Genomic DNA, 27,451 nt, shown 5'->3' on the forward strand with positions numbered 1-27,451 from the left:
CTAAACTTTTGCTTGGCAATTGTGATCGCGATTATTCAAATTATTAAAATTCCTTTCTACGTTTTTTTTATGAATTACCAATACGATTGTATCAGATAAAGCACAATGATATCTCAGGTAATTTCAATAAATCCATATGGATTTTATGTTCGATTGTTTTAACAATCTATCACTTATCCTTCCGAATGTACTATTGACAAGCTTTAACAAATGTTTACTGTTTATGGCAAAGGTCGTTTGAATATGTGTCGTCGATTTGTCTGAGGGAATTTTCATTCTCGATTTGAATCGATCATTTCTCAATATTTTAAGAATTGAATACTGAATCATCGCTAATTGAAAAAAATGGTATTTTCTAATGGAGAGGAACAATGTGTATTCAATGTCATTTTTTCTATTGAATTTGCGCCTACAGATCACTCTTTGACAATGAATGAATTCTTCGAAGGTGGCAAAATCATTGAACGGATGCAGAATATAAAATTGATATCCGCTCATCATTTTATTGCAAAATAATTGTCTAGAATATTTAATCATTTTAAGAGATTTAAATAAGCCAATTTTATTAAATCTGGTCTGGAGGATCGTACCCCATAAAATATATGATTAAAATATTTCAATAAAAAAAATCGATATTTTATCTAAAGGTTATAGCTTTTATATAAGATGAATAATAAATAATAAATCTCAATTCTTTAACGTTGTGAAGATAAAAAATTTCAATATTTGACCTTTGCTAGGCTTTTCAACCTGCAATGTGACTTAAAATTCTCATAATTCATTAACACCAAAAAATTGTGTGACAATTTTTTTTTGTTTTTATTAAAAAAAAATGTGCATATAAATTTTTAGCTCACCAAACCTTTCACCAAATTTTTCATTTTTAATTGTGGAGGTATAATAAATAATAGCTACACTTTTCAACCAATGCAAAATATGAATTTCTTGGGTACATTTTTTGCAGTGATAACAAGGTATATAAATTAGAATAACTATATTTAATTTATCTAAACTTAATTTATTATTTTATTTAGTATTTTTTGTTGTTTACACCTATGCCAAGGCAAAAATTCAGTTGATCATTTTTACCCCACCGACATTTATAAAAAAATTGTTAGATCTAATTTGAAATTAGCAATACACCTTATAATACAATTAAATAACGTATACTAAAAATTATATTAAGGTCTCATTAAACTAAACAACAGTGCTCACAACCAAAAAAAACTTGCAACAAAAGAAAATCCTTTTGTTCTGGATTTTCAAACATTGTCGACTAATTCTCGATAGCAACCTGGTAAGAATCAAGGCGATGGCTATCTCCCTCTACTTTCAAATATTGTTAAAAAATTCTTAACCTTATTTGTTTTTGTGATATCGGTGTTGACCCTTTTTACTCGCAGACCTTTAAGCCCCGCTCTACACCCTATATATTTATATTTTATGCATATAAATATGATTTTTTGAAAAGCTAGTAGCCACTAGTAACTTCTAGGCAAAATTTTTGATATTGTATTGAAAACAAAAGAAACATTTGTCACATTTGAAATAATTGTTTTATATAATTTCAATGCAGTAGCTATAATAATATAGTAACTTAAAGCACGTATTTTAAATTCCGTTACATCGGCAAACAAAATTTTATTGAAAAAAATGAGTTTTTTCTTATCTCAGAAATGTGATACTAAAAAAATTCTAGTAAAATCTTTAAAAGGCTCTATAAAAATTGTACTCCTATAATACTACCTTTTTCTTATTGTTAGCAGTCAACTATTTTCACAGAACCTCATTTGAGCATAAATAAATTTAAAATATTTGATATATTACGAGCGAGTTATTGAAATATGTTATTGTTTTAAAATAACTTTCGTTTTAAGCGATAAATCCCAGTGTATGATTTGGAGTTGTTATAAATCCCTGTGTATCTGTTACTACCATGTTAATGTGGTTTTCATTCAAATGTCTCCGTTCACCATATCTCCGCGAAGCCATAAGTGACTGTATTTATAAAGGCAAGCACAATCACTTATAAACACAATATTTGTACAATCTAAAATCAATAATAGGATTTGATTCAATACTAAATAATCATCGTGTCATTCTCTCTATTGTGCAAAGAATTAAACGCGAAAAAAGAACTACACGCCCTCCTGAGCAGGAAGTGAAAGCTAAGACTATTTAGCGTGATTATATGATTGTTACGGTAATAACTGCAGATTATTATCGCACGATTTTTCTCCGCATACGGATCGATAATGTTTATTGAATAAATAACATTCCTAGTTAAGTACTGCTTCTCGGATTTCTCATATACGTCGTACAGGTACAAATCGGCAGCAACAAACTGCTCAGATGGATTCAAAACCACGGATAAGAATTTGATAATCTAGTATAATGGAATTATTATGTTTCTACTGTATAATATACATATATATGATTAAGGTGAACATAGGTGTCGTTTTGGCCGGGACAGTTCCAGATTTCAACCCAGTGTCCCAGGTTTGTCTCGGGAGCACTGGACACAAGAGCAATAATTGTCGCGGATTTAGAACTTTTGGCCCAGATTGTCCCGGATTTTTGTTCAAAACAAATCTTCGCAATAACCTGATAATAAAATAGCAATTACCCATAAAATATCTGAAAATGATACATAGGACGAATATGTTTATATCAAACAGTATGTTACCAAATTCAAAATTTCCAAGACGGCTCTCAATATAGCTTATATATTATATAACATAATCGAGTAATGAAGTCTTACTAAGTAATTTTGATTTTGAAATACTGACTGAATAGTATTTGTTACTTGAAATTATTGTTAAGTTATTTAGCTCCCCGTCCCGGATTAGCATAACTAAAAGTAACCGTTCCGATTTTGACCTAAAAAAAATATGGTCACTTTTTTACACCGCCTTAGGAGCCGTCCATTGATGACGTAATTGATTTTAAAGGACTTTTGGACTTCTTGGTGATAGGTAGTGATATTTAAAAATACCTCATCTCCCTAACCTAAAACAATGTATTTTTAGTACCTAAAAATAGATAATTTTTTTTAAAAAATAAATGGATGTTTGTTATAATTCAGGTGAAAAATGAATGCACATGATATCTCATTCCTCCTCCCTCCTAGTAATATTTCGTGATTTTTTAGTTAATACTTTCCCCCGTTCTAAGCCTCACGTAAAAAATAAACGACCTTACAAAAGCTTATAATTTTTTTTTATAAAAAGTCAGATATAATAACGATATGTTTAGTCATGTTATCAATATAAGGTTGCAGAATTGTTGTCACGTCCAAAGAAATATTGCAAATGATAATTTGACCAGGGCGATGTCTATTATATACAATAGTATAATTGTGTAATAACATTAAGTTTTTATTTTTTTCTCGCCCTTTTAAATCATTAAACAGTAAACAATTTCATCAATTTACAATCCTTATTAAATGCGCCAACTTTCGATATAATTTAAAATAATGTATGAAATTAATAATAATTCAACCACAATAATGAAAAATTGTCACATTTTTACCAAAGTTCTAGGTTGCACTTAAAAGCTCATAATTTTCAAACTAAATAATTTTTTGTTTTTATTTTTTCATGATAGGAATAATTAAATAATTTATAAGTGCTCTTGACAAAGAAAGTAATATGGATTTATATATCAATATTGCAAATAAATAATTAATGCTTCTCAATGTGAAATATTCTGTAATCATCTTCATTAAAATTTTTATTAAAAAATATGTTTGATGGAAAAACCTGATTATTGAACATATCTAATTCCAAAAAGTCGTAATTAAACATCTACAAAAAGTGATTGTTTCTTATTTATAAGATTAATTGTTCGAAAAAGAAACATGTATCAATTTATTGAAAAATCTATATAAATAAATATAGATATAAAAAATTGATATAGATATGAACCATTATTTAAAATAATTAGCAGCCTATTCGTAGAATTAAGAAATTAAAAAAAAATCACTTTAATTTAAACGTTTTGGCACTTGAAATTTGTCATTATTCAGCAATTTATACCAGGAAGCATACAACACAAAATTTATAGTGCGATTTGAGTAATGATGAATATAATTTTTATTCATCACAATTTGAATGCAATTTTTATTTTTTATTATATAGTTCGGTGTTTTAGAGTACAAATTAAAATTTTTATTAAAAACATATTTTAACTTTGTGTTCTATTCTTCCTGGTATGATTTGCTTAAGGGTGGCACTTATCAAGTGTTGAAACGTTTAAATGAAGAAGTGAAAACATTTCATTTCGAATTCAATGAATTGGCTGCTAATTATATCAAATATATATATATATATATATATATATATATATAAATTCTGAATCAAGAGTTTGATTGTTCATAGCCCGAAGAAAACTTATATTTCAAAACTCCATAATGATCATTTCATACTATTTCCAAATTATTAACTAGCTACTCAATTTATCAATATCAGATAAAGGTGTTACAAAATAATTCAATACTCGGAATACTCGAAATATATATAGTCAAGCGCGGTTCAAATTAAAATGGAATATTTATTATATAATAAGATTGTGCAATTGTAAGTAACGAAGAACTGTCTGTGTTAATTAATACCGATATCTTGCAATACTGTTCGCTATAATGCAATATTAAAAGTATAAAATTATAATTACTATTTACGAACCTCTAGAGAAAGTAAAGTGTAAAAATATTACACTTTTAATTGCTTTCGAATAATTAAATGAAGAACAAAAGGTGTGTGGTGATGATCATTTGGATGATTGTATCATCGAATCGACGCAATTTTTTATCATTTGACTCTTAAATGTAGAAGAAAGTCATTGTGGCATATGACGTTGTGGAGTTTTAGGGAATACCATAAATGCCAAAAATACTAAAAATATCTACTACATGCCACCAATAATTGTTATAAGTGACGTCATATTATTAGCCATTTGAAATCTAAATAACTAATAAGTGATACAAATATAAAATATGGTTAAATACCTTGCACCGTGCGCATCGATGAATTCGTACATGCAGATAATATTTGATCAGTTCTTACCTGAAAAAAAAAAGAATATGATTAATTAAAATATTAAAGCAAATGAATAAATAAATAAATAAATAAATTATATATGCATTTAAGGTAGGGCGGGCACGACAAGAGGGGACAGCCAGGAGGCAAACATGTCCAACGTCTTATTTTTAATTTTAAAGAAATTTTACGAAATAATAGCTACAATGTTCAACGAATGCTAAATATAAATTTTATGGCACATGTTTTTTAGAAAGATAACACTGTGTATAACTTTGATCTGGTATTTCGTCAGAAATATTCATCAACAAAGCTGGAATAACTACGAACTTATTTTATTTATTGTAAAATTGCTTGTTTCACTTAATTTTTTATTTACTATTTTTTATTATTGACATCTTTGCCAGGGTAAAATTTCAGTTGGTCCTTTTTACCCCACCAACATGTATGCTTTTATGAAGATTCTATAAAAAAAAATATGAATTCAACTTAGAAATAACTATATATCTTATAAAACATTTACATAACTCATTGACTCAAAAATTATATTAAAATCTCGTAAACTAAACAACAGGGCTCACAACAAAAAACTAACAAAAAAAAAACTAACAAAAAAAAACTAACAAAAAAAACTAACAAAAAAAACTAACAAAAAAATACTCAGATTTTTCTTTGTCGTCATCACCTGATAGCCAAGTCGTAGGAATCATGGTGATGACAGATAAAACATATTTTGCCCTTTTCTTTCAAATATCGTTGTTAAAAAACTTCTAGTCCTTCCACCATTTTAAGATAATGGTGGCGGACCTTTTTACCCGTGAACTTTTAATCTCCGCTCTACCATATGTACAGGATTTCCAAGAACTCGAGAAAATTATTTTATTCAGTTTGAACATTATAAGCTTTTAAGTGCAACTTAGAGCTTAGTCAAACTGTGACGATTTTTCGGTTATTATAATGAATTTTTGTTATTATTGTCTATTGAAATTTTGGAAGCATAATTGTCAAAAGTTTTCTAGAGCTAAGACTCTTGTTAAACTACGATTGAATGAGTTTTTGAAATTGGTTGATATTGAAAAACCATCCATTAAAGAAAAGTACTAAAATTGGCAAATTATATGTTCGCGCATTTATTCAAAATTTCAAAATTATTTAACTAGACATATTGGTATCATACTATATAAAAAATTAAAAAAATAAAAATCTAAAAATTAAATATAAAAATATGAAAAATGATTAAAATTAATAAATCACTCTCATTTATAAATCAATAATAATTAGCATAATGTCCTGTGATCAGCATAGAATAGTCATATCTATACTAGCAATTCAAATGTGAATTAGAAATTTTCTGCAATAATCTTTACTAGATAGTTTATATATTGAATTATTTCTTCCAATCAATTTTGTGATGTAGATAGATTTCAAACAAGCTCAATTTATATACGTACACAGTGTATTTCGCTTTATCACATCCGACAATGTATCATCAAGTTCTAGAAATTGTACTTTCATTTTACTGTAGACATCACGACCTTTCCGTTCTTGTTCTCGTTTATTTATATGTCTGTCAGATTAGGTCATCGCACATTCGTATGATATCACAATGTTACAAATCAGAAATATTATACATCCAGATACGAATAAATAGAAATTATAGATTATTATATAGAGAGCTTTTTATGTGTTCCATTATGATCTGAAGAATAGCTGCTTTGTTCAGTATTCAATTGGCTCCATGCGGATCAGATGATGATCATAGAAAAATAACTTGTAGAGATTGATTTAAATTGCTATTAGTTTTTTATTCAGTTTTTTATATTACATCAATCAAATGACATTGCATTAATTAATATTTTAAAGAAATTGCTCTTTTATTTTATTAAGACTTATTTAAATGTGTATCAATATAACATATATTAGCAGTTTCTACATTCATACAGTACCGCAATGTAAGTCAGGTGATAATTTAAGAAAAACCAATTAAATTTTTACACAAATAAAAATGGTGATTTTCACATGGTAAAATTAGAATTTCCAATAATACAAATTCAAATGCAATTGAACATATATCTATGAAATATTATTGTTTATTTGAAATTAATAGGAAAAGTGATTGAGGAGTTATACTCTGCTAGGTCGTTGATTCAACCGATTAATTTAGTAACTAATTTGTAGAGTGTCAATTGTATTTTAAGGGGCACAACTAGTATAACCGCCTAAAAAAGGTGATTTTTGGGAATTTATATTAAAAAAAAAACTTTATCAATCATTTCAAAATTTTCAGAATATATTTACACATGTTCTAAGAATACATAGTAAAATTATTGAAGTAAAAAATTAAATATTTTTTATGTTATCGTCGATCTCCAACGGCGCGAAAAAAAAGGCCCTTCACTGCTGCAGTGATTCCGGCCTTCTACGTGGATGAAATTAAAAAAAAAAATCTCGTTCAACTAGATAATATTGTCTGTAAAATGACCTACAATAAAAAAAAAAAAAAAAAAATTGACGGCGTTTTAAAAAAAATGTCGAATTTTACTCAAAATTTTGATCATTTTTGGACTGCCAAAATTCCATTATTGATCCGATCAAAAATCGATAGTTCATGTTACGGAGAACTATACATAGAACATGTGAAAAAAAAATTTTAGAGTGCCACCTTAATTTTGAAATATATAGTTAGGTTCTAGGGGAGAAGAATTATAACCAAATTTATCTTTTAAACATTTTTATTAACAAATAACATGAATTTCTAATATAAACAGTGCTGGATTACCCCATAGGCCCGTGAGACCCGGGCCTAGGGCGGCATAATTTAGGGGGCGGCAAGTTTTTCAAAATGTAAATATTTTAAACTCGATGAAATGACACGACAATTCATTTTAAGCATAGATCCTGAATTTTTTTTTTGTAAATTTAGAGATTATTTTCGATGAAATAGAACGTAATGCGTTTTCTAATCAAATTTATTATTCGTGGATGCCGCATTGATATTTTCTTGATGTATCATATTTAATATAATAATTATCAAACTGTTAAGATTTTTTGAAGAAATATTGAAAAACTGTTCGTTTTTTGTAATTTTGTTCAGGTGAATCTTGTAATTAAAACGCTTTAAAAACTGTTCGATTGTTTCTAGTTTTATTTTCGGTATTAAATCAAACAATGGCGAATTAACACAATATATTCATTGTTGTTAATTAATTTATGTCATTTTTTATGTGAAAATATATTTTTTTAAATATGCCTGTAGTATAAATTAAATCTTAAAATAAAATATCTGACAATTTGGTATGCTTCCTCCAATTGGCTTTTTTTTCAACTTCAGGAAGGCTAAGTTATAATAATCCTAAAAAATCATAAATAAAATTGTTTATATAACTCTACGCTTCAAGTTCTCCTGAACATTTTGACATGCCTTAGAAAAAATGGATGTATGCATGTGTTTATGCGGTTATAATTTTTTGCCAATTGGCATTCGGGAAGACGTGCTGATTAGTTTTTTGCAAAGACAGTTCCATCCATTTCGGAATAGGGAGCAAAGAGTGAAAAAAGTGCTAATTCAATTTTTCAAAAACGGAGCGTCCTATTTGAATAATTCAAGACACTTTTTACTTGTATGACAAAAAGAACTATCGAAAATTTTGCGAGAGCATGCTCAGCGTTTTTGGTGATAAAAAATGATCATTGACATCAAATTATTAGATTTTTTATAAAAAAATTATTAATTATTACAAATTTTGTCTTCATTATTTTGAATCATTCCGTGCCAAGATTTTTAATTTTCAAAGTTTACTTCTTAGATCGAGTTTAGTCCAATGTCTTTTTAATTTGTGAAATCAGTTCAGGCGTTTTTGAAAATTAAATTTTGATTTATCACATCACAAAAGCGCCTTTTAACACAAATTTTGATTATGAAGTTTTATCAAACTTTGATGAATTTTTAAAATAGTCAAATATTTTGACTCCTAATTGATATCTTTCAGAAATCTTTTTTCAATTTTAAAAATCGGTTTCTGGCTTTATTCCAAAAACGTAATATTTTTGCTTTTTTATGCTAATTTCAAACAACCGGCTCGTCCGATCGTCCCGCAAACCTAATCTGTCCGGCAGGTTTTTACCAAAAATTAATGAATACGATTTCCAACCAAGATTTTTCGAATGGTTTTTGAATTTTTAAAATCGACTTAAAATTGTGGGCTAAAACTTTGACGAATTTTTTCTCTCTTTTACTAATTACAAAAAAAAAAGATTAGTCGACCGTTAAACCTGCTTCCCAAAAATTTAGGTAATTATTCATTCCTTCAGTACAAGTAAATTTTTTTTGAATTATTCGGAAACCAGCCTCTCGGTTCTTTCAAAAACTGAATTGCAATTTTTGCACTTTTGTTCTGTATTTTCCAAACGGCTAAACCCGTCTTAGCCAAAAACTAATCAGAACTTTCTTATCTATGAGAATGAAACATACATACATACACACACATCAATTTTTTTAAGGTATGCCAAAATTTTCAGAAATGTCTGAAACGTAAAAATATGCAAACAATTTTATTTTCGATCTTTTGCGATTGCTATAATTTACGAGTACTTTACGGAAAGTTAAAAGTTGTATTTAAGTAATTTAGAATAAAATTATAGTTTAATTAAAAAAAGTAAAAAATTGTTTATTAAAAAGATCAGATAGGGCCTAGGGCGGCAGAAAGCTTAATCCGCCACTGAATATAAACTAAACAACTTTAATGCGAACCTTGTGCCTTTTCCTTAACATTTCAAGATCCGGGTATAATTTGTAACTTTTAATTTCACAAAAGATTCTAAATGTTTAGTTGTTAAACGATTTCTTTGTGAACTCAAAATATGTTTCATGTGAGAAAAAATTTGTTCACAGAGATATGTGGAACCAAAAGCTGAAAGGAGAGCGCATACAATTTTCTTTAAACAATTAAATCTTTTCCGGCAATGTCATTTAACAATATAATATGGCTGTCGATTTTTCCATAGAGTCATCTTTCAGTTTTTTTTTGTAATTCCTTCAATTTTGTTTTCCATAATTCTGAAGATATTAGTTCGATAATTTCCATTTCAAAATTATCAACATTAATCCATTCGAAATTCCACAAATCAAACGGTATTATTGATGGATCTATTAAATCTGGTTTTATGAGGAAGGAAAATATAGGCACATAAGCTTCAAAGCGAGCTACGTTAGAAAATTAATTATAATTAAACATTTTCTCTTATTTAAAAATCACTCGATATTTCCGATTTTCCTCATTACTTTATAGAGTGCCATTCAAAACCCCATCGCGTGCCAAGCCTGGCACGCGTGCCGTAGGTTGCCGATGCCTGCTATATACTATAACTCTTTAAATGGCTGTGACACAAAAACTATTTAAGATATCTATTTAAAATTTTGGTATGTTATTTTCAAAGGTATAACCTATCGAAAAATTGAAAATTCGATTTTTTGAAAATTTCACACTAGGTGCACCTCTTAAGATACATCAACACTTTTTGTACGAGCGTCGTCTATAGACGACATCCACCTGACGACAAGTGTGTACGAATGTCGCCTGTAGACGACATTCAGTATAACGAAATTTTCTTCAAAATTTATCACGGACAATAAGTTAAATTATTGAGAATTCGATTTTGTTACTAGGGTCTTCACGTCTTATATTTTATTTTTGAAAACATTTTTATCGATAATTATTGGAAAATCAAACTCTTGGGCATTTTTCTGGCTCTTACAGCAGTATCTCTCCTGCAAAAACACTCTCATAGCAGAAGGGCTAAAGCATAAAAATTAAATATATATTTCTCTAATAGTAGAGTTGGTTTACATATTGTGTAGGATGGATAAATATATACTACAGACTACTAAGGTTAGTTGAAAAAAGTTTTTCAAAATATCCTATAATAATTATATGCAATACAATAATTTCATTTTTCAACCCATTAATTATATAATATATAGTAGAAATTATCACCAATTAAGAAACCGTGTAATATTTTAATATTGTAGATAGTTAGTACGTATTTACGCAATCTTTCATAATATGCACATTGAAATTATTACGCCACACAACTTCGAATGTCACATAATTTATTGTTGAGTTGTTAAAAGTGATGTCATGTGAAAATAGACTAAATATTTTAACTTCATAAAGCTGTATGAAAATGTCAAAAAGTGCAACAAACGAGTCATCAGTGTGATGTATTTTTTTAGTAGAAGTCGACAGAAAAATAAAATTATCTAAGTGAGTAATATCTCATCAGTAAAGCAACATCATTAAACAGCAGTATATAATTTTTATGCCGTGCAAATAAACGAATAAATTTATGAAGTATTGCAAATAAGTGTGTATGTATTCGCAAGAATACTAACTACTATATATAAATTTGCTATATATAGGTATGTACATATATTAAAAGGAATTAAACGTATAGAGAAAAAAAGAAGACAGTGAGCAGCAATCGGCCTCCAAACGACCTTCCATAAGTGAGGTATGGGCTGAAGAAGTCCGAGCAATTCCTCGCCTTGCATATCGTGACTCATTGCGCAGTGCTGCACGAGACTCGAAAGCGATCCGCTTACCACGCGAAAAGAAAGGAAACTGCAGACAATCTTCAGAATCAGAATCAGAATTATTTACATCGAAGTCATTTTCACATAAAATACTACGAATAATAGAGAATTTGTAAGCAAGTATAGAACACGTAATTTTGACCCTTTCGTTACGAGATTTTGACTATTGTTTACCGCAATAGTGACACTGCTATACGAGCCATCAAACTGCACAAATACTTATTACAGAAAATTTTAAAATTTTCCAATCAGTATCAATATATTTAGAAATTGAAAATCATGCTTCAAAAATCAAATAAAAACTACAATATTAAGTAAGAATTCTCACACACTCGATGTCGTCTATAGGCGACACTCGTACACACCCTGTTGACGAAATAACCGGATATGGCCTATAGGCAACACTAGTAACAAAAGGGTTAATACGCAACAAAATGATAAATTTTCTACAAAATGTTACATACAATTGAATTAAATACCGTTACATTAAAACTAAGTTCAATTATTTAGGTTTTCTCTAACACATTAAAGCTTGTTCGCATAACGAGCGTTTGAACTGAACGTGAGTAAAATATACTAGCAAAAACCTAGTCATTTTTGGGTTTTTATCTTTTTACTGAAAATGTTTCAATAACAAAGTAATCAAGAGTTTTACAAAATGATATACCTGATTAAATGCGCCAAATTTGATGAAATATGCCAATATAATGTAGTACATTTTATTTTAAAGGAGAGCTCCTCAAAGTCGACTAATTTTAAAAACTCTAAATGTACAGTTCAACAAAAAGTCTTAATTCTCAAAAACTTGAGGCAATTGTATTATTTTTGTTAACTGTGGTCCTACAAATGTTATTCACGGTTACGGTTCCATAGTATAAAAGAACAATATTTGTAAAATTGAACTACGATGACCGAAAAATGGTCATAATTTGACCAAAGCTCTAGGTTCAACTTAAAGGCTCGTAATTTTCAAACAACGTGATATTATTTTTTTTCGAATTTTTCTCATAATAGTTAGTGTCAATATTATCATCCCGTTTTGTCTCGACATCGACATCTGGAATGCATTGCATATATATATAAATTTTTGTACAAATTGCTGACCTTTCTTTTTCTAAAACATATTTAATTTTCCTTTTATAATTTTTTTCTGCGTTGTGGAGATGTAGATGTCCACTTTGTCAAGAACTATTAAAAAATTATTTTTATACATTTATGCACTTTTTTATTTATTTGGAAATTAAAAGGATTCACTTTTTAGCTTTGATTTATTTAAAGCAAAAATTTGTTAATAAAACACTCATATTAATAAATTTAAAAATTAATTTTTATTTAAAACACAATGTTGAACTTAAAATCATATTAAGAATTCACGGATAAAATAAAAATGTTATGTTACGGGTCTATAATCGTATGAGCTAGTATAGTCACAAACTGCCAAAAAACTATGTATTTGCTGTGCAATTTTCTGTTGTCACTTTGATAACACATACGTCAATTCTAACCAAAGAAAATATTTTGGCGGGTTATGTTTTATGTGCAAAACGCTCGATCAAACAGCAAAGAGATAGATTTTTGACAATTCGTGACTGCCAACTCATATGACTATAGACCCGTAACATAACATTTCTATTTCATCCGAGAATTGGTCCCTAAATATTAAGATTTTAATGTTATTTAAAAATAATGATAATTTGTTCCTAAATAAATTTTCAATTTATGAAACTTATTTGTATATTATTATTACGACAAGCAGCAACACCGGTTGAAATTTAGAACTGATTAAGATGTGATCGCCAAAACTGTAAACTATTTTGAGGCAAACCATACTACAAAAGAAAAGCGCCACTGAATTTAATTCATAAATTTTCCTGATAAAGATTGAAATAACTTAGCCATTGTTTGTAAGAAATTATTTATAAGTAAATAGTTAAGATTATATCATTATGGAACCTTATCAATAAAATATTGTTTAATATTATAACGAATGGTAAAACAACTATTGAGTTGCTTTTCCAACATGTCCATTTAGTATACAATGTTCCTTTACAATGACAATGGTAAATTCCCGAAATTTATTAAATGCCCTTAACTTGACAGTTGTATATAAAATAAAGAATACAAAAAAAGAAAAAAAAAAAATTGGAAGATCGCTATAATCGGTGTTCGTCCTCGAATTGAACAAATGTTTTTTTTTTAAAACGAAACCAAAATTTTAGCCATACAGTTACATGTTGCTGTCAGTTTTACCAAATATCTTCATGCCATAACAAATTGCGAACAGTCCATTAGAATTATAAATTTAGAACCAATTTACTTAAAGGACCGTTCAAGTATTACGTAAGCACTATAGGGGGATACCCCCGGTATTGATTTCCTTATTTTGGGTGGCATTTTGAAGACAGCTTTGCTTACTTTTGCTGACAAAGGGGGGTGGGGGGATAAATAATTTTACTAAATCTGCTTACGTAATACTTGAACGATCCCTAATAGCATTTATCAAAATTGCAATTGTGGCCCCCTCGAAACTTTGCAGCTGTCGTCCGCTGTCGTTGTTTGGTGATCCTAAATGAAAGATGCTCGGAGGCGCGCGTTAGCCGAGGCGCCACCGCAGCACCAGCACTCGGCACGTAAACAGCATATGATTTATGCTCTTACCTTTTGGACTTTTTTCCTCGATCGAACTTTTCGTTTTCTTAGCGCGGTCATTGATTTAAAACATATGTCGCGACTACCCAGTTCAATGCTGCCACGAAGTACCGACGTCGATCGACCATCTCTCTACTCCGTCTTGGCAATATTCTCATGTTATTAACTTATTCTAGAGAAGTAGCAGGCTTTTGTCTTAATCTCAGAACTAAACTACTGTTTATCGATGGTCCTTCAATATCTTGATCTATTGTTGTTAAAGGTGCTTTCCTCGTGATGATCATTTTCTGACATGTATCTCTACTTACTTACAAATTCAAAAATATTGACGAATGATTTTCTATCATTATTAAGTTTTGTCTAATTTTACATTATTATGCATATATGCATAATTTAGTCATCTGACAACATTATAATAATATTAATTATATAATGAAATAATTATAACAATGTAATTGTGGAACATTGTTAAAATTACTGCAAGTTTAATGTATTTATTGCATAGTGTAGTGCATTATTACCACATCCTCATATCAAGGATTGTTGATTTTTCTTGTTTTTAACACTAAGCACTATTTCCTCTTTATAATACTTCAATCTTTCAAACAAATCGATCGACCATCTCTCTACTCCGTCTTGGCAATATTCTCATGCTATTAACTTATTCTAGAGTTAAATGGAGAAGTAGCAGGCTTTTGTCTTAATCTCAGAACTAAACTACTGTTTATCGATGGTCCTTCAAAATCTTGATCTATTGTTGTTGGAGGTGATTTTCTCGTAATGATCATTTTCTGACATGTATCTCTACTTACTACTTAATTAGTCGTAGTTGGAACTCCACAAATTCAAGAATATAGAAGAATGATTTTCTATGATTATTAAGTTTTGTCTAATTTTACAATATTATGCATAATTTAGTCATCTGACAATATATGTTATCACATATAAATTAATTATAACAATGTAATTGTGAAACAACTACAAGTTTATTGTTTTGATTACATAGTGTAGTGTAGTACTATATCCTCATACCATGGATTATTGATTTTTTTTTGTTTTTAACACTAAGTACTATTTCCTTTCTATAATTTCTCAATCTTTCAAACAAATAAGAAATAAAAATTCTCACGTTTCAAATTATGAGCTTTTAACTGCAACCTAGAGCTTTGGTATAATTGCCATTTTTCAGTTATTGTGGTTAATTTTTACTAATTTTGTTCATTCAAACTTTGGAACCGTAACCGCGAATATCATTTCTAGGTTCACAATCAAAATCAAAAACATAATCGTCCAAAGTTTTAAAGAATTAAGACTTTTTGTTGAACTATGAATTTAAAATTTTTAAAAATCGGTCGACGTAAAGATGCTCTCCTTGAAGAAAAATGTAATATATTATTCTTTATTTTATTTGCAACTGCCCAGTTAAGGACATTTAATAAATTTGGGGAATTTACAATTGTCAGACGTAAAGGGACATTGTATACTAAATGGACATGTTGGAAAAGCATCTCAATAGTTGTTTTCCCATTCGTTATAATATTAACAATATTTTATTAATAATGATATAATCTTAACTATTTACTTATAAATAATTTCTTATAAATAATGACTAAGTTATTTCAATCTTTATCAGAAAAATTGATGTCTTAAATTCTGTGGCGTTTTTCTTTTGTAGTATGATTTGTCTTTAGCCTCAAAATAGTTTTCAGAGTTGGCGATCACCTTTTTATCGGTTTTAAATTTCAACCCGTGCTGCTGTTTGTCGTAAGAATAATATTCAATTAAGTTTTATCCATAGAAAATTTATTCAGAAACAAAATATTAAATTTTAAATAACATTAGTATCTTAATATTTAATATGAGTATACCAAAGTGTCTTGGCAAGTTTCATCAAAAGAGTAAAATACTTTTAGCAACAATCATGTCATTTTTAAGATTTTATTTTTTTATCCACATTTTTTTTAAGTATTTTACCATTTTACAATCCTGATTAAATGCGCCAAATGTTGATGAAACTTGCCAACACACTTTAGTACATTTTATTCAAGGAGAGGCTTCTTCGATTTCGAAAAGTTCAAATTCATAGTTCAACAAAAAGCCTTAATTTCTTGAAAAAAATGTGTTAGTGTTTTGGTTGTGGAACTATACATATTTTTTATGGTTACTGTTCCAAAGTTTAAATGAATAAAATTAGTAAAAATTAACCACAATAATCGAAAAATGGTGAAAGCTTCACCAAGGCTCTAGATTGCACTTAAAAGTTCACAATTTCCCAACAACGTGACATTTTTTTTCGGGACAGTTAAGATCATCAATAGTATCACCCCGTTTCGACTTGATGTCTAGGCCACTTTGTATATTCATATACACATAAACAAGGAATCCCAGAACTCAACAGAAACGTTAAAATCATAAAAAAATATGTCATGCAGTTTGGACGTTATGAGCATTTTACGGTTATTGTGGTGGCTTTCATTATTTTTGTTTATTCAAACTGTGGAACCTTAACCCTAAGTAATATTTCTAGTCCACAGTTTAAAATAATATTGAAATTGGCCAAGATTTCGAGAAATAGGACTATTTGTTAAATATAAATTTAAAATTTTCAAAATTAATTGAGTTTGGAAGGCCGTCCTTTAAAAAAAAATTAGTAAAGTTCCATGGCAAGTTCCATTAAAAGTTCGCGAATGAAATGAGGATTGTAAAATAGTATAAAATTTGTAAGTTAAGAAGGAGTAAAATAAAAAATAACACAAAATTTGCTAATGCATTTCACTCACAATCAGAGTTCAAACCAAATGTCTCCACGTAAATTTAAATTGTGATAAAAGGCATATATCAATATTACTCATGTATATAAATACAACAAATATATTTAAAAAAAAATCGAACAATTTTTAAAAAAATATATATATTTAAAATTCAAACTTCTTCAAAAAAATTTGATGTTTCAGAGAATGTGATATTTATATGTTTGTTTATATAAAAAAATTTCTTGTAGCTTTCCTCAAGACATATCAGTAATAATTAATTTTGAATGAATAAATTTAATAAATAAATCACGCTTAAGGGTGTAAAAAACAGGAAGTTCCGGCTCAATAAGGAACAGGTACGCTAAACACTTGCAAGCGTTAATCTCAGAGGCAACATTGTGGTTTAATATTCATTTTGCGAGGCGTGCAATTAAACTCCATGAAATATATCTGCATAAATTATATCTGTCGATCGTCCATAATTTAAAAATCGACCACATTACCATAGCTCCAGCTCCGGATGCTGTAGTCTTAATACCCGAACGTCTGCACTAATTGAATTTTAAGGAGAGCGCCGCATTGGCGCGACTATAGTAGAAGCTTCGATCTCGTTTTAAATGATTTTTTACAGACTGGTGTACTCGGACGCCTTTTGAGAGCGTGATATACACACTTGTTATATTTGTATAAATATTCCGTCGTCAAATTGCCTCCACGCAGTAATTCCATTACACTGTTTAATTAAATTGGTAGCGCGATTCTTCTGCTGAGGAAACCTCGGGCTACAGATCAGAATGAGATAAATAAATGATACGCGTACATTATTTAGTCGCAAAGAGAAATTTTAATTAAGCAATATTACAATAAAAATTTCAAGATGCAGTCAGGATATTAATTAACATTAATATAAGCGCAAATGAACCGCAAATGAATGGCAGCGAAGAAAAGACTAACTGATTCTAAGAATGCTGAATGCTGCATAACATTCTGATTCTCAGATTGTACTACTCAACACCTTATCGTAAGTCGATCATCAAATGAAACAACATTCATTTACAGAATTTAAATAAATATACATGTAACCGTGTAAATAATATCGAAATTAAAAAATATGTAATTTCTTTATTTTTAATTGTATTACATCTAAGTTTGCAAAAACACCCATTTTTAAATTCATGCCTGATACCAAATAATTGAATTGAATACAAATTATTGTGTATATCTACTTAAGGGAGTATTCTAGTGTAGAAATTAAAAAAAAAAAACGATTTTTTTAATTTCATATTTTCAAAGTTTAACTATCTAAGAATATGGGTACTAGAAGGTTTTTGAAAATTTGAATTATTTTCGGAGATAGAGGCATTTTACTGAATCGGTCTCCATACTAGTTTGGCTTCACACAAAACTTTAAATGTGTTTTTCTCAGAAGAGACTTTTTCAGTACTGTTGATACGATTTCTCGAGTTTTAATCGACCGATTCACTTGAAATGTTCAGAGAGTCTTGTTTATAGACCTATCTATAGTCCGAACTAGGATCATCCCCAAATTCCAGTTTTTACTATTTTTAAAAAATTCGAGAATCTCAAAAAACAGTAAACAAACACTTTTTTCAAATAGTCGCCAATTTCTTCGCACGCTAGTTCGTGCGATTGCGACATCATTTTTATTTTTTGCATTTCCGATGGCTAGGAGGGCTGAAATCATATCAAGACTGAGGTACCAATTTTTTGAGACTACCCACTTTATCAGCTGCCAGTTTTTACAATTTTCATTGTTTTTTAATTTTTGTTCTATATTTTAATAATGTTAATAAACAAGTGGTAAAAATGGATAGTAAAAACATTCATTGCGTTCTTTTACGACACTTTAAAAATGACCTAAAATTCATCGCTCTACACTAGAATACCCCCTCAATAATGCATATAATACTAATACAAGTATATTAAGGCGGGTCGATTTAAATGTCACTTAGGCACATATGATTTTCGGATACTAGAGATCAAAATAAGATTCTTTGCCGAAGAAACCATTTCTCTAAAATGGAGTTCGATGTCCCATGCATTGACCTAAAGATAAGGGTTAAATTTTGAAAAACCTCTCAGAAAGGGTCACAGGGGGTGAACCAAGGGCATGGGTGGATTGGCCTTTTAAGGCTAGTGGGATCGGTCTTACATTTGGAGGCAAATTTCAGCACATATTTTTGGGTGAAGAACGACGGGACAGAAGTCATTTTAGAGGTATGGTTTCTTCGGCAAGGAATCTTATTTTGATCCCTAGTATTTAAAAATTATGTGCTTAAGCGACTTTTTTTGACCCATACAAATCGACCCGCTCTAATGTAGCAAACGTATCGTACAGCAAATAGATGGCATTTCCACTGTTTTTGGTGCCAAGAAAGCAGGACAAGAAAGAGTTGCCATAACAACGCTATGTTATCGTCTAGGTTACTGCAGAATTGGCTCCCATATCTAAAACCTCGTAGCAAATTTGTGATGTTTGTATTTGCTAAGTTTGTTAACAACTATCCTGAAGGTACCACCATGATTTATGGTAGAGATTGCTATATTATTAGCCAATAGCAATTGGAACATAAATGATTTGATCTATTAAACGTGATAACAATGAATAATAGGAACGCGAGATGAGCTCTCGTCGGCATGTTAACGTTCTACATTGCGTGCTGCGGTTACGTTTGCACCGCCAGTGCGAACGAATCAACGAATGAACGAATGGAAATTCTGAAAGATTTATGACTCGTTAAAATGAATTTGTATTCGGTGAGCGATGTCTAAATTCAAATCCGCGGCACGTTTCTATATGGAATCATTTTTGCCATTGCATAACGACGGTGTAAAGACTTACTTTTCATTGTTGTTCTCGCGCAGTGACGAATCGCAGCATAATTATTAACTTTCCGAAGGAGTTTCTCCATTAATGCCTTTCTCCAGTAGGTCCCGATACTGTTGTTTTATGTCATTCTGAATTCTTTGAAATAAAAATTAGGAAAAGCATATGTGTGTATGTAAAAACAAATTTTGCGTTTTGTTGGACATTTCGAGAATGGTTTCAACAATTTATAAATGGATAATTTCGCGCCTAAGTATGTACCGACATGGTTAATTCATCAGAATACCGATACACTCACAATCAGTGAAGAAATTAAGACCTTAACTTCAAGAGCAAAATTGACCATCATCCCAATGAACTGATAGCAAGTCTGTACAACACCACACACAATATAAAACTATATAAGAAAGCATTTAATAGATCTAACACCTTAATCAATAATAGGTTGTTCTACCATATTATCTCTGATAGGTGTGTGTATGTATGTGTATATGTAGTCTGTGTAATGTACTTTGTTTATAATTGTATGTATATATTTGAGTTTCTTTTTTTCTTTATAATACCAAAATTTATAATTTAGTACATGAATAAAAGGTGAACCACTGAGTTTTCCTTTTAAAATTTTATGTTATTTGTCAAACTAGTTATTCAAGGTTTTTCTATTTAAATAGATTGTAATTTATAAGATACCTAATAAAAAATAAATAAATAAATAAATGGATTATTTGATATAACTAGGCGTTCCTCGGTGATTATTGGTAGGACTATAGACTATGGATTTGGATCATAAGTTCCAGGTCTTGGACAGCCTGATGTCAAGCAGTAGTGCTTTCTGGCCGCATGATTTCACTCAGCAGTGACATAGGGCCATGTGATTTTTTTCTATGTGTCATCCTGAATAGAAAAAATGTACACTAACTGCCCTCGAATTGCAAAATTCACTTCAATATATTGTGAACATTTAACTTACAAACATTTAGTTATTGTCGTCATTTATTATTTATAGTTCATGGAAACCCATCTATTTCTGCCGGTATTTTTATTATTAGCATTTCTTTAGTACTGATCTTTTTTTTAAAATCGGTGCGGAAATGCATGGACAGGATAATTTTCACTTGTAAATATATTTTAATTATTGTATATAATATTGGAATATATTTCCAAGTAATAAAAGATGTCACTAATTCTTGACATCAATCTGCCTGAGGCGAATATCAAAATTAAAACTTCTGCTTGGAATCCTATTGCTATCTACAAGTAGATGTAACAAAAACTATTTCTTGGTCGATCATGAAATAACAACACACAGTTTATCGTGCAATATAAAAAAAATCATTTTCTACGATTGCATAATGAATTCAATATTTGAGTTTTATTAGGGTACCATAAATCAAAACCTGGTAGTGGTTTTATTGTCCACATATTTTTTGTTAGTTCGACGCAACATTTTTGTATTACCAATAAATTTATGGTTTTGAAACTGTTAAAATTCACGATCAAAATTGTGACAATCAATTCAAGGAGGACCAAAAATTTGCTGAAGTTCAGGATGGAATAGGCGCAAATATAAAAAAAAATTATAGGAAAATAAAAATAATTGGCGCAAGTCATTAGAATAGTGTATTCTCCTCCTAAATAAAAACGTTTTTAACTATTTTTTTCATTGGTTTCTATTTCGCTTCAAATAATATTGGCAAATCATTTGTCAATAAAGGAGATGGTTATAGAAATACACCTATGGTTATAGAACAATACACCTAATAATATTTAAAAAAAAATAGTTTTGTGGTTTTCAACTGTTTTGAAACTGGATCATTTATCATTTAGAATCTTTTCAAAAGAAGGTCGCGAAGAGTGAATCCAAAGCCATTCATATAGAAAATTCAGAAGCAACATCATTGATTTATGTAATAAGAATACAATAATTCTATTATTGTATTCATTCTAATGGTAATAACTTTTTTTCAAATGACCGACAACTGTCTATTACCGTTACCATTATTTATACGAACTCTCCATTCTTCGTGCTGAACTTAATTATACAATCGGGCACCTTATGAATCGCAATTACGCGAATAAACCATAGACCATTCATCCTGGATGTTCTCTAAAAGGCCATTTCATATTAAGAGTAACTCTTCATACTTTGTTCATGGTATTGCAGCATAAGATTAGATTATATAGGAAAACATCACGTAATAGCAAATGTACTAGTAATACAATTTGTAGCAACTGTGCAATATTTAAAATGACATTCTTCTAGCAACTGTTTTGTAAATATAATTCATAAAATATATATAAAAAACTATCGTAACTAATACATAGAAATGGTCAATAATAATTATTATTTGAACAGCAATTAGAACTTGAAGGTTCTATGAGCTTTTTCGAGTATTTGATTTAGCTAGTTACGTCGGTTTTATAGATGGCAACCCAAATAGTTGTCCCATCTCCAAGTAATGAATTTTGTATTACATTTTCTGTAATCATGATGATTTGTTTTGTATTGATGCAATGATGTCAAGAAGGGCTATTTTCAGTTGGAACCATATTGCTATCTATATTTTCATGTAAAAACCGATAAGACTACTGCTTGACATCACGTTGTTCGAAGTGGGTATAGAATTTGGGAACTCTGACTCAAATCCCACAATCCACAATTAGAATTAAAATTATAAAAAATATAAACCAAAGCCAAAAATATTGTACATTTCTCATTTAAAAAAAATGAAACAATAATATTTTATGTAAAGCGAAGTTTTGGGAAAATAAATCATAAAAAATATGTAAAAAACAATAGATTTTCGAATAACGCCTATTAGAAAGTAGTTCAACTAAATGCACTACCCGAAAACGTCAATTCAAAAATTATTTTATATTTTTTAGCTAATAATGAATGATTATTTGGCATCGATTGTTCTACATAATGTGGTTAAAGCCAATGTGAGTAGAATCAAGTAATATTTTTTCGATACTTTTAATTGTTACGCTAAAAAGTGAGTTTGGCATATTTTCAATATCTCGGCCATAAGGTGAGGTACAATGTTGACAATTGGTATAACGGATTTTTTCAAAAAGACCTTTGAAATGGCGTATAAATTATTTAAATATGAAAGTAAAAATACCCTTTGAAAATATAAGTGATAAAAAATAAGGCAAATAAAAGCATTGTTTGAAAGTACAAGTAAATAAACATGAAGTAAAACACGTGTTTATATAAAAATGCAATACTAAATATTTTAAGGGCTCGCTCGGAGGTAAATTGCTAGAATAAGAGGTCGCGAGTCGAGCTCTTGTCAAGCAATAGTGACAATGATTTATTTTTATTGATTTTTTTTATTCTCATATGTTAACAGCAATCAGAACCTTATGTCTTATGAGCATAGCTGTTAGGTTAAAACATTTCCTTACTTCCTATTTTTAGATGGTAACCCAATGGTTAATTCATCCATATTTAATAATTTTATTATTAGAATTTATCTAAGATCTGAACTTTTATTAGTGCAGGAATGCCGGGTGAGTGCTATTTTCACTTAGAAACATATTGCTAACTACACAATGATTGTCAATTAGTAATATAGGTAGCAATATGTTTCCAAGTAAAAATAGGTCTGATATGGCATTGCTGCATCAATAAATATTTGCCCTGTTACAATAGTTGTAATAATAATTCATCACACAGTGATGGTACAACGGCTTCTACAGATAGGGTTGCCATTTGTAGAACCGACTAGAATTATAAGTCAAAACAGTCCAACGGCTTATAAGACTCTCAAGTTGCTGTTCAAAAATAAAAATAATATAAAAAAAAATAAAATCTGAAGAAATAAAATCATTAGCAGCATAAATTCAAAAAATGAAAAAAAGTGATCTCTAAAGAGCTCAATTAATAAGTAAATGCCAACGTAAAAATTTCGTATTACGAACGTTGTACGAATTAAATTACTCGGTCGACGAAACTGGATATTAAGCGAAATAATAGGTGGCACGAAAGAGGCGCAAGACGGCGTACGTTCGAAGGTTGTGCCTCGACTGCGACTCCGACTCTGACGGGAGTACTCCGCGGTGCCTCCGATAAGTCGCGACACAGGTCTGATTATAGGTACTGCCCATCGTGAATCATCGTACGTACTATATTGATGATTTGGTTTTGGTTTTGTTTTTCGATGAATGAATTAAATGAAATTACTCCGTCACAGGGGTATTTATACCCGATAGAGTCCAGACGTCGCCTGCCTGCATCGGATTTTTTGAGAAAAAATCACCAACATGACCGTGTATTAAGTATGAATCATGCGCATTTTAAATCAGGTCTAATAAGTAAAGAATATGCAAGCAGCCGGTACTATACACAATGTTAATGGTTATTAATGAATACCCCGGTCATTTTAGTTATAATAAATAATTAGTTCTCACAATGGCAAATAACTACAGTATTGTAGTTATTTGCCATGTTATTGGTTTCGGGCGTATCGTACAATAAAATTTGATGATGTTACCATGTATGTTTTGCACGCTCATTGGAATAATAATGCTTAATTACTTTATTACGTACTATATGCTGAGCTGCATATAGTACAAGATTTATTTAAGCTTAAGGCTTATGTTAAAAGCCAATCAGCAAAAACTATGTGATATACATACATACATACATACATACATACATACATACATACATATATATATATATATATATATATATATATATAATTATTAGTATATATGTGACCTACATTTATATCCGAAAGTGTCCCTACATATTCTGGCAAAACAAGTTTCACAGCTTAACTTCCCTATCACAACGTTCATAGGAATGTCAATAGTAACTTCTAAAAAAGTGGCATTAAAAATAAATGACTTTTAGTAGTTTATTATTTTGTATTATTACTGTTCGTATAGCATACTAATATTATATTTGAGTAATACATACATGCACATATATATATAATATATATATATATATATATATATAAACATGTAAATTACAAAGTATTTATTGAAACTATCAAACTTACGAATGACGTTTTTGTAAGAAATGCATGCCACCAGGACATCTGTATACATACCTGCAATATAAAAAGTATGTTTTAATAAATGTGATATGTAATATAAACATTACTAAATGAACCTATGACATAGATAAACATTTTATAAACTAAATAATTTTGGTTAACTTATTTTTAACGATAATTAGATGATTAGATCAAGATGTTTATAAACTTGAAATAGAAAAATTATATATCCATAAAATATCTAATAGCTATGCATTAGCTTTACATTGCCCCACTTTCATCAAATTGAACATAGTTTTTTTATACAATTTTCTCATATATAATAAATTAAGAAAATTGAAATTATTGCTCGAGTTTTATTTTGTTTAACTAAAAAATCAAAGACTACCGATTTAATCTTAAAGACAATTATTTTTATTATAGCTCTCTCAGTTTGCTAATTCATATAAAGTTCCATTAAACATACATTTTATATAAAATAAATTGTTTCGCGATAATAATGGTTTTCGATGATCTTTTAATTAGAATAAAAATTAAAACATTCCACATGTACTATGCACATCAGAAATACTATTTGCGCAACAGCAGAATTTGAACATGTCATACATATCAAAAAGGGAGTTTTGTAATAAATGTAAAACTTTTCTTTTTCGGAATAACTTAGAATACAAGTTAAAAGCCATCACGTTTCATTTTCTTGGCTTCAAATGAACTATTAATTGTGTTTGAGATCTATATTCTCAAGTGGAAATTTGACGTCATACTGCCTTATATCGAGTTTAGCCGAGAAGGTTTAGATATCATTAAATTTAATGAAAAGATTGAACAGATAGATGTAATTCAAAATAGCCCGAGAATTCGCATCATTTTGCTACCACAGTGCATCGAGAATGAATTGAACTCACCTTTTGCAACAAATACATCATAGATATGTCCTTGACCACAAACATAAAAATCACAAGTTGCTAAATACACTCGATCGGATAAAATAACGGAATTTTTGCATACACTACTTACATCCACACAAAATTATTTTAAACCAAAACAAACTTTTACGTAACATTATTTATTTTAATGTTCACTTCCGAAAGGTTACCGACAAAAGAAATTTTGCAAGCCTGTGCTCCTGCTTTTATATTTGTCCTAAAATTCAAAATAATTTGCTATTGGTCAAATGAAAGACAAGGATGAATGTGAATTTTATATTACTATAATAAGAATTGTTCCCAGTAGTACAGAACATTTTTGTGAGTATGCCATAAATCGATCCTATGCCATCAGGTCGCACATTGTTTTGATGCTTCAATCTGGAATCTGTGGTTGCAAGACCAAGCTTTTACTACAAAGCTACGACAACCTCAAATTTATCGTTAATAAATATATCTAATAAAGTAGTTATTAGCATCATAATGCAAAAGAAAAACGAAGGGAATCCCTGAACATTATTTGACAATATGAATCATAGGCGTCTTCAATACTACAATACATACTTTTTTACAGCAATCAGAACTAGTTTCTCACTAATTAATATGTAATTTATGTTACTGTGAACACTATTAGAAGGCAACCTTATATGATCGTTCTGACTAATTGTGATATTGCAGCAATACTCCGAAAAGTTGTTCTCGATTGAAAGTGGTTATTTCCCTTTTACCAAAATATTTTGCCCCGACTAATTTTTCAAATTTGGTAAAATTATATAATACGCAATTAGGGCATTCAACATTTAAAATAAACCATGCAAATAAAAAAAAATTTAATTGCCTTACAGCTTAGCTATGCAAATCCGTCTTTTCCTGTTATTCCAAAAGAAGAACCACGATGTCTAACAAGTGCATTATGTTGACGCATTATTAACCAAGCCATTCCAAGTTAAAAATTAATTTAGTCTGGTGTTTCTGACTAATCTGTAATTTCCCATTACCTGCAAGCTCCGTGACATTTCAATATTAAAAGAAACATATTTTCTGGAAACTGAATAAACGCGTTTGCACTACGACTATGACGAAGAGTTAAGAGCAACCACATAATAGCAATTATAAATTATAAAGATAAATAAGGACGTTTGCTTAGTTGCTTACGAGCCGCCTTTTGTCGCAAATATCGCATCCATATGTGTTAAAAGTTGTGCTGATGAAGAGCCCGATTAGATTGCATTTAAATATCAAGAATGATCATCTCTCGAAAGGTCTCTAGACATTAAATGTTGCATGTAACATGACGGTCGCTAGATGTTGCGTACGATGATGCACGATGAACAGGGAATCCAAACATTTCGATAATAATTCAGGAAAAAAAAGTCAAACAACAAGAAAAATCGTGTGCAACTATAAAATATCCTGCTATAATTTAAACTTCAGACAAATTCAAAGCTGCCTCGAGAATCATTCAAACCTACTTGGCAAAAAACTGCGCCACAATACTACCAGGGCAAGATTGGGAAACAAAACCAAATAACAATCAACTTTTGAAATCTCTGTCGACAGTCAGAAGATATTGTACTTTTAAAGTTTTTTTTAACCCTACAGTTTTACTTGTTGTCCATTTCAGGACAGATGTAG

General features: G+C 29.6%; 1 protein-coding gene across 2 annotated transcripts in view; it reads right to left on the reverse strand.

The window, feature by feature from the left end:
• The window catches only part of LOC113376748 (nuclear receptor subfamily 2 group E member 1-like), a 352,594-nt gene extending 326,618 nt beyond the window's left edge, over positions 1-25,976 (reverse strand). For both annotated transcript variants that reach the window (XM_026616790.1, XM_026616789.1), the window contains exon 1: positions 25,796-25,976. In XM_026616790.1, coding sequence (XP_026472575.1) covers positions 25,796-25,840 — 45 coding nt within the window. In that variant the 5' untranslated portion in view covers positions 25,841-25,976. The remainder of the gene's footprint in view (positions 1-25,795) is intronic.
• Positions 25,977-27,451: the final 1,475 nt, after the last annotated feature.

Source organism: Ctenocephalides felis, unplaced genomic scaffold (assembly GCF_003426905.1).
Source record: "Ctenocephalides felis isolate EL2017-DRISC unplaced genomic scaffold, ASM342690v1 CF-g0.4_SCAFFOLD_01886, whole genome shotgun sequence".
Classification (NCBI taxonomy): Eukaryota; Metazoa; Arthropoda; class Insecta; order Siphonaptera; family Pulicidae; genus Ctenocephalides; species Ctenocephalides felis.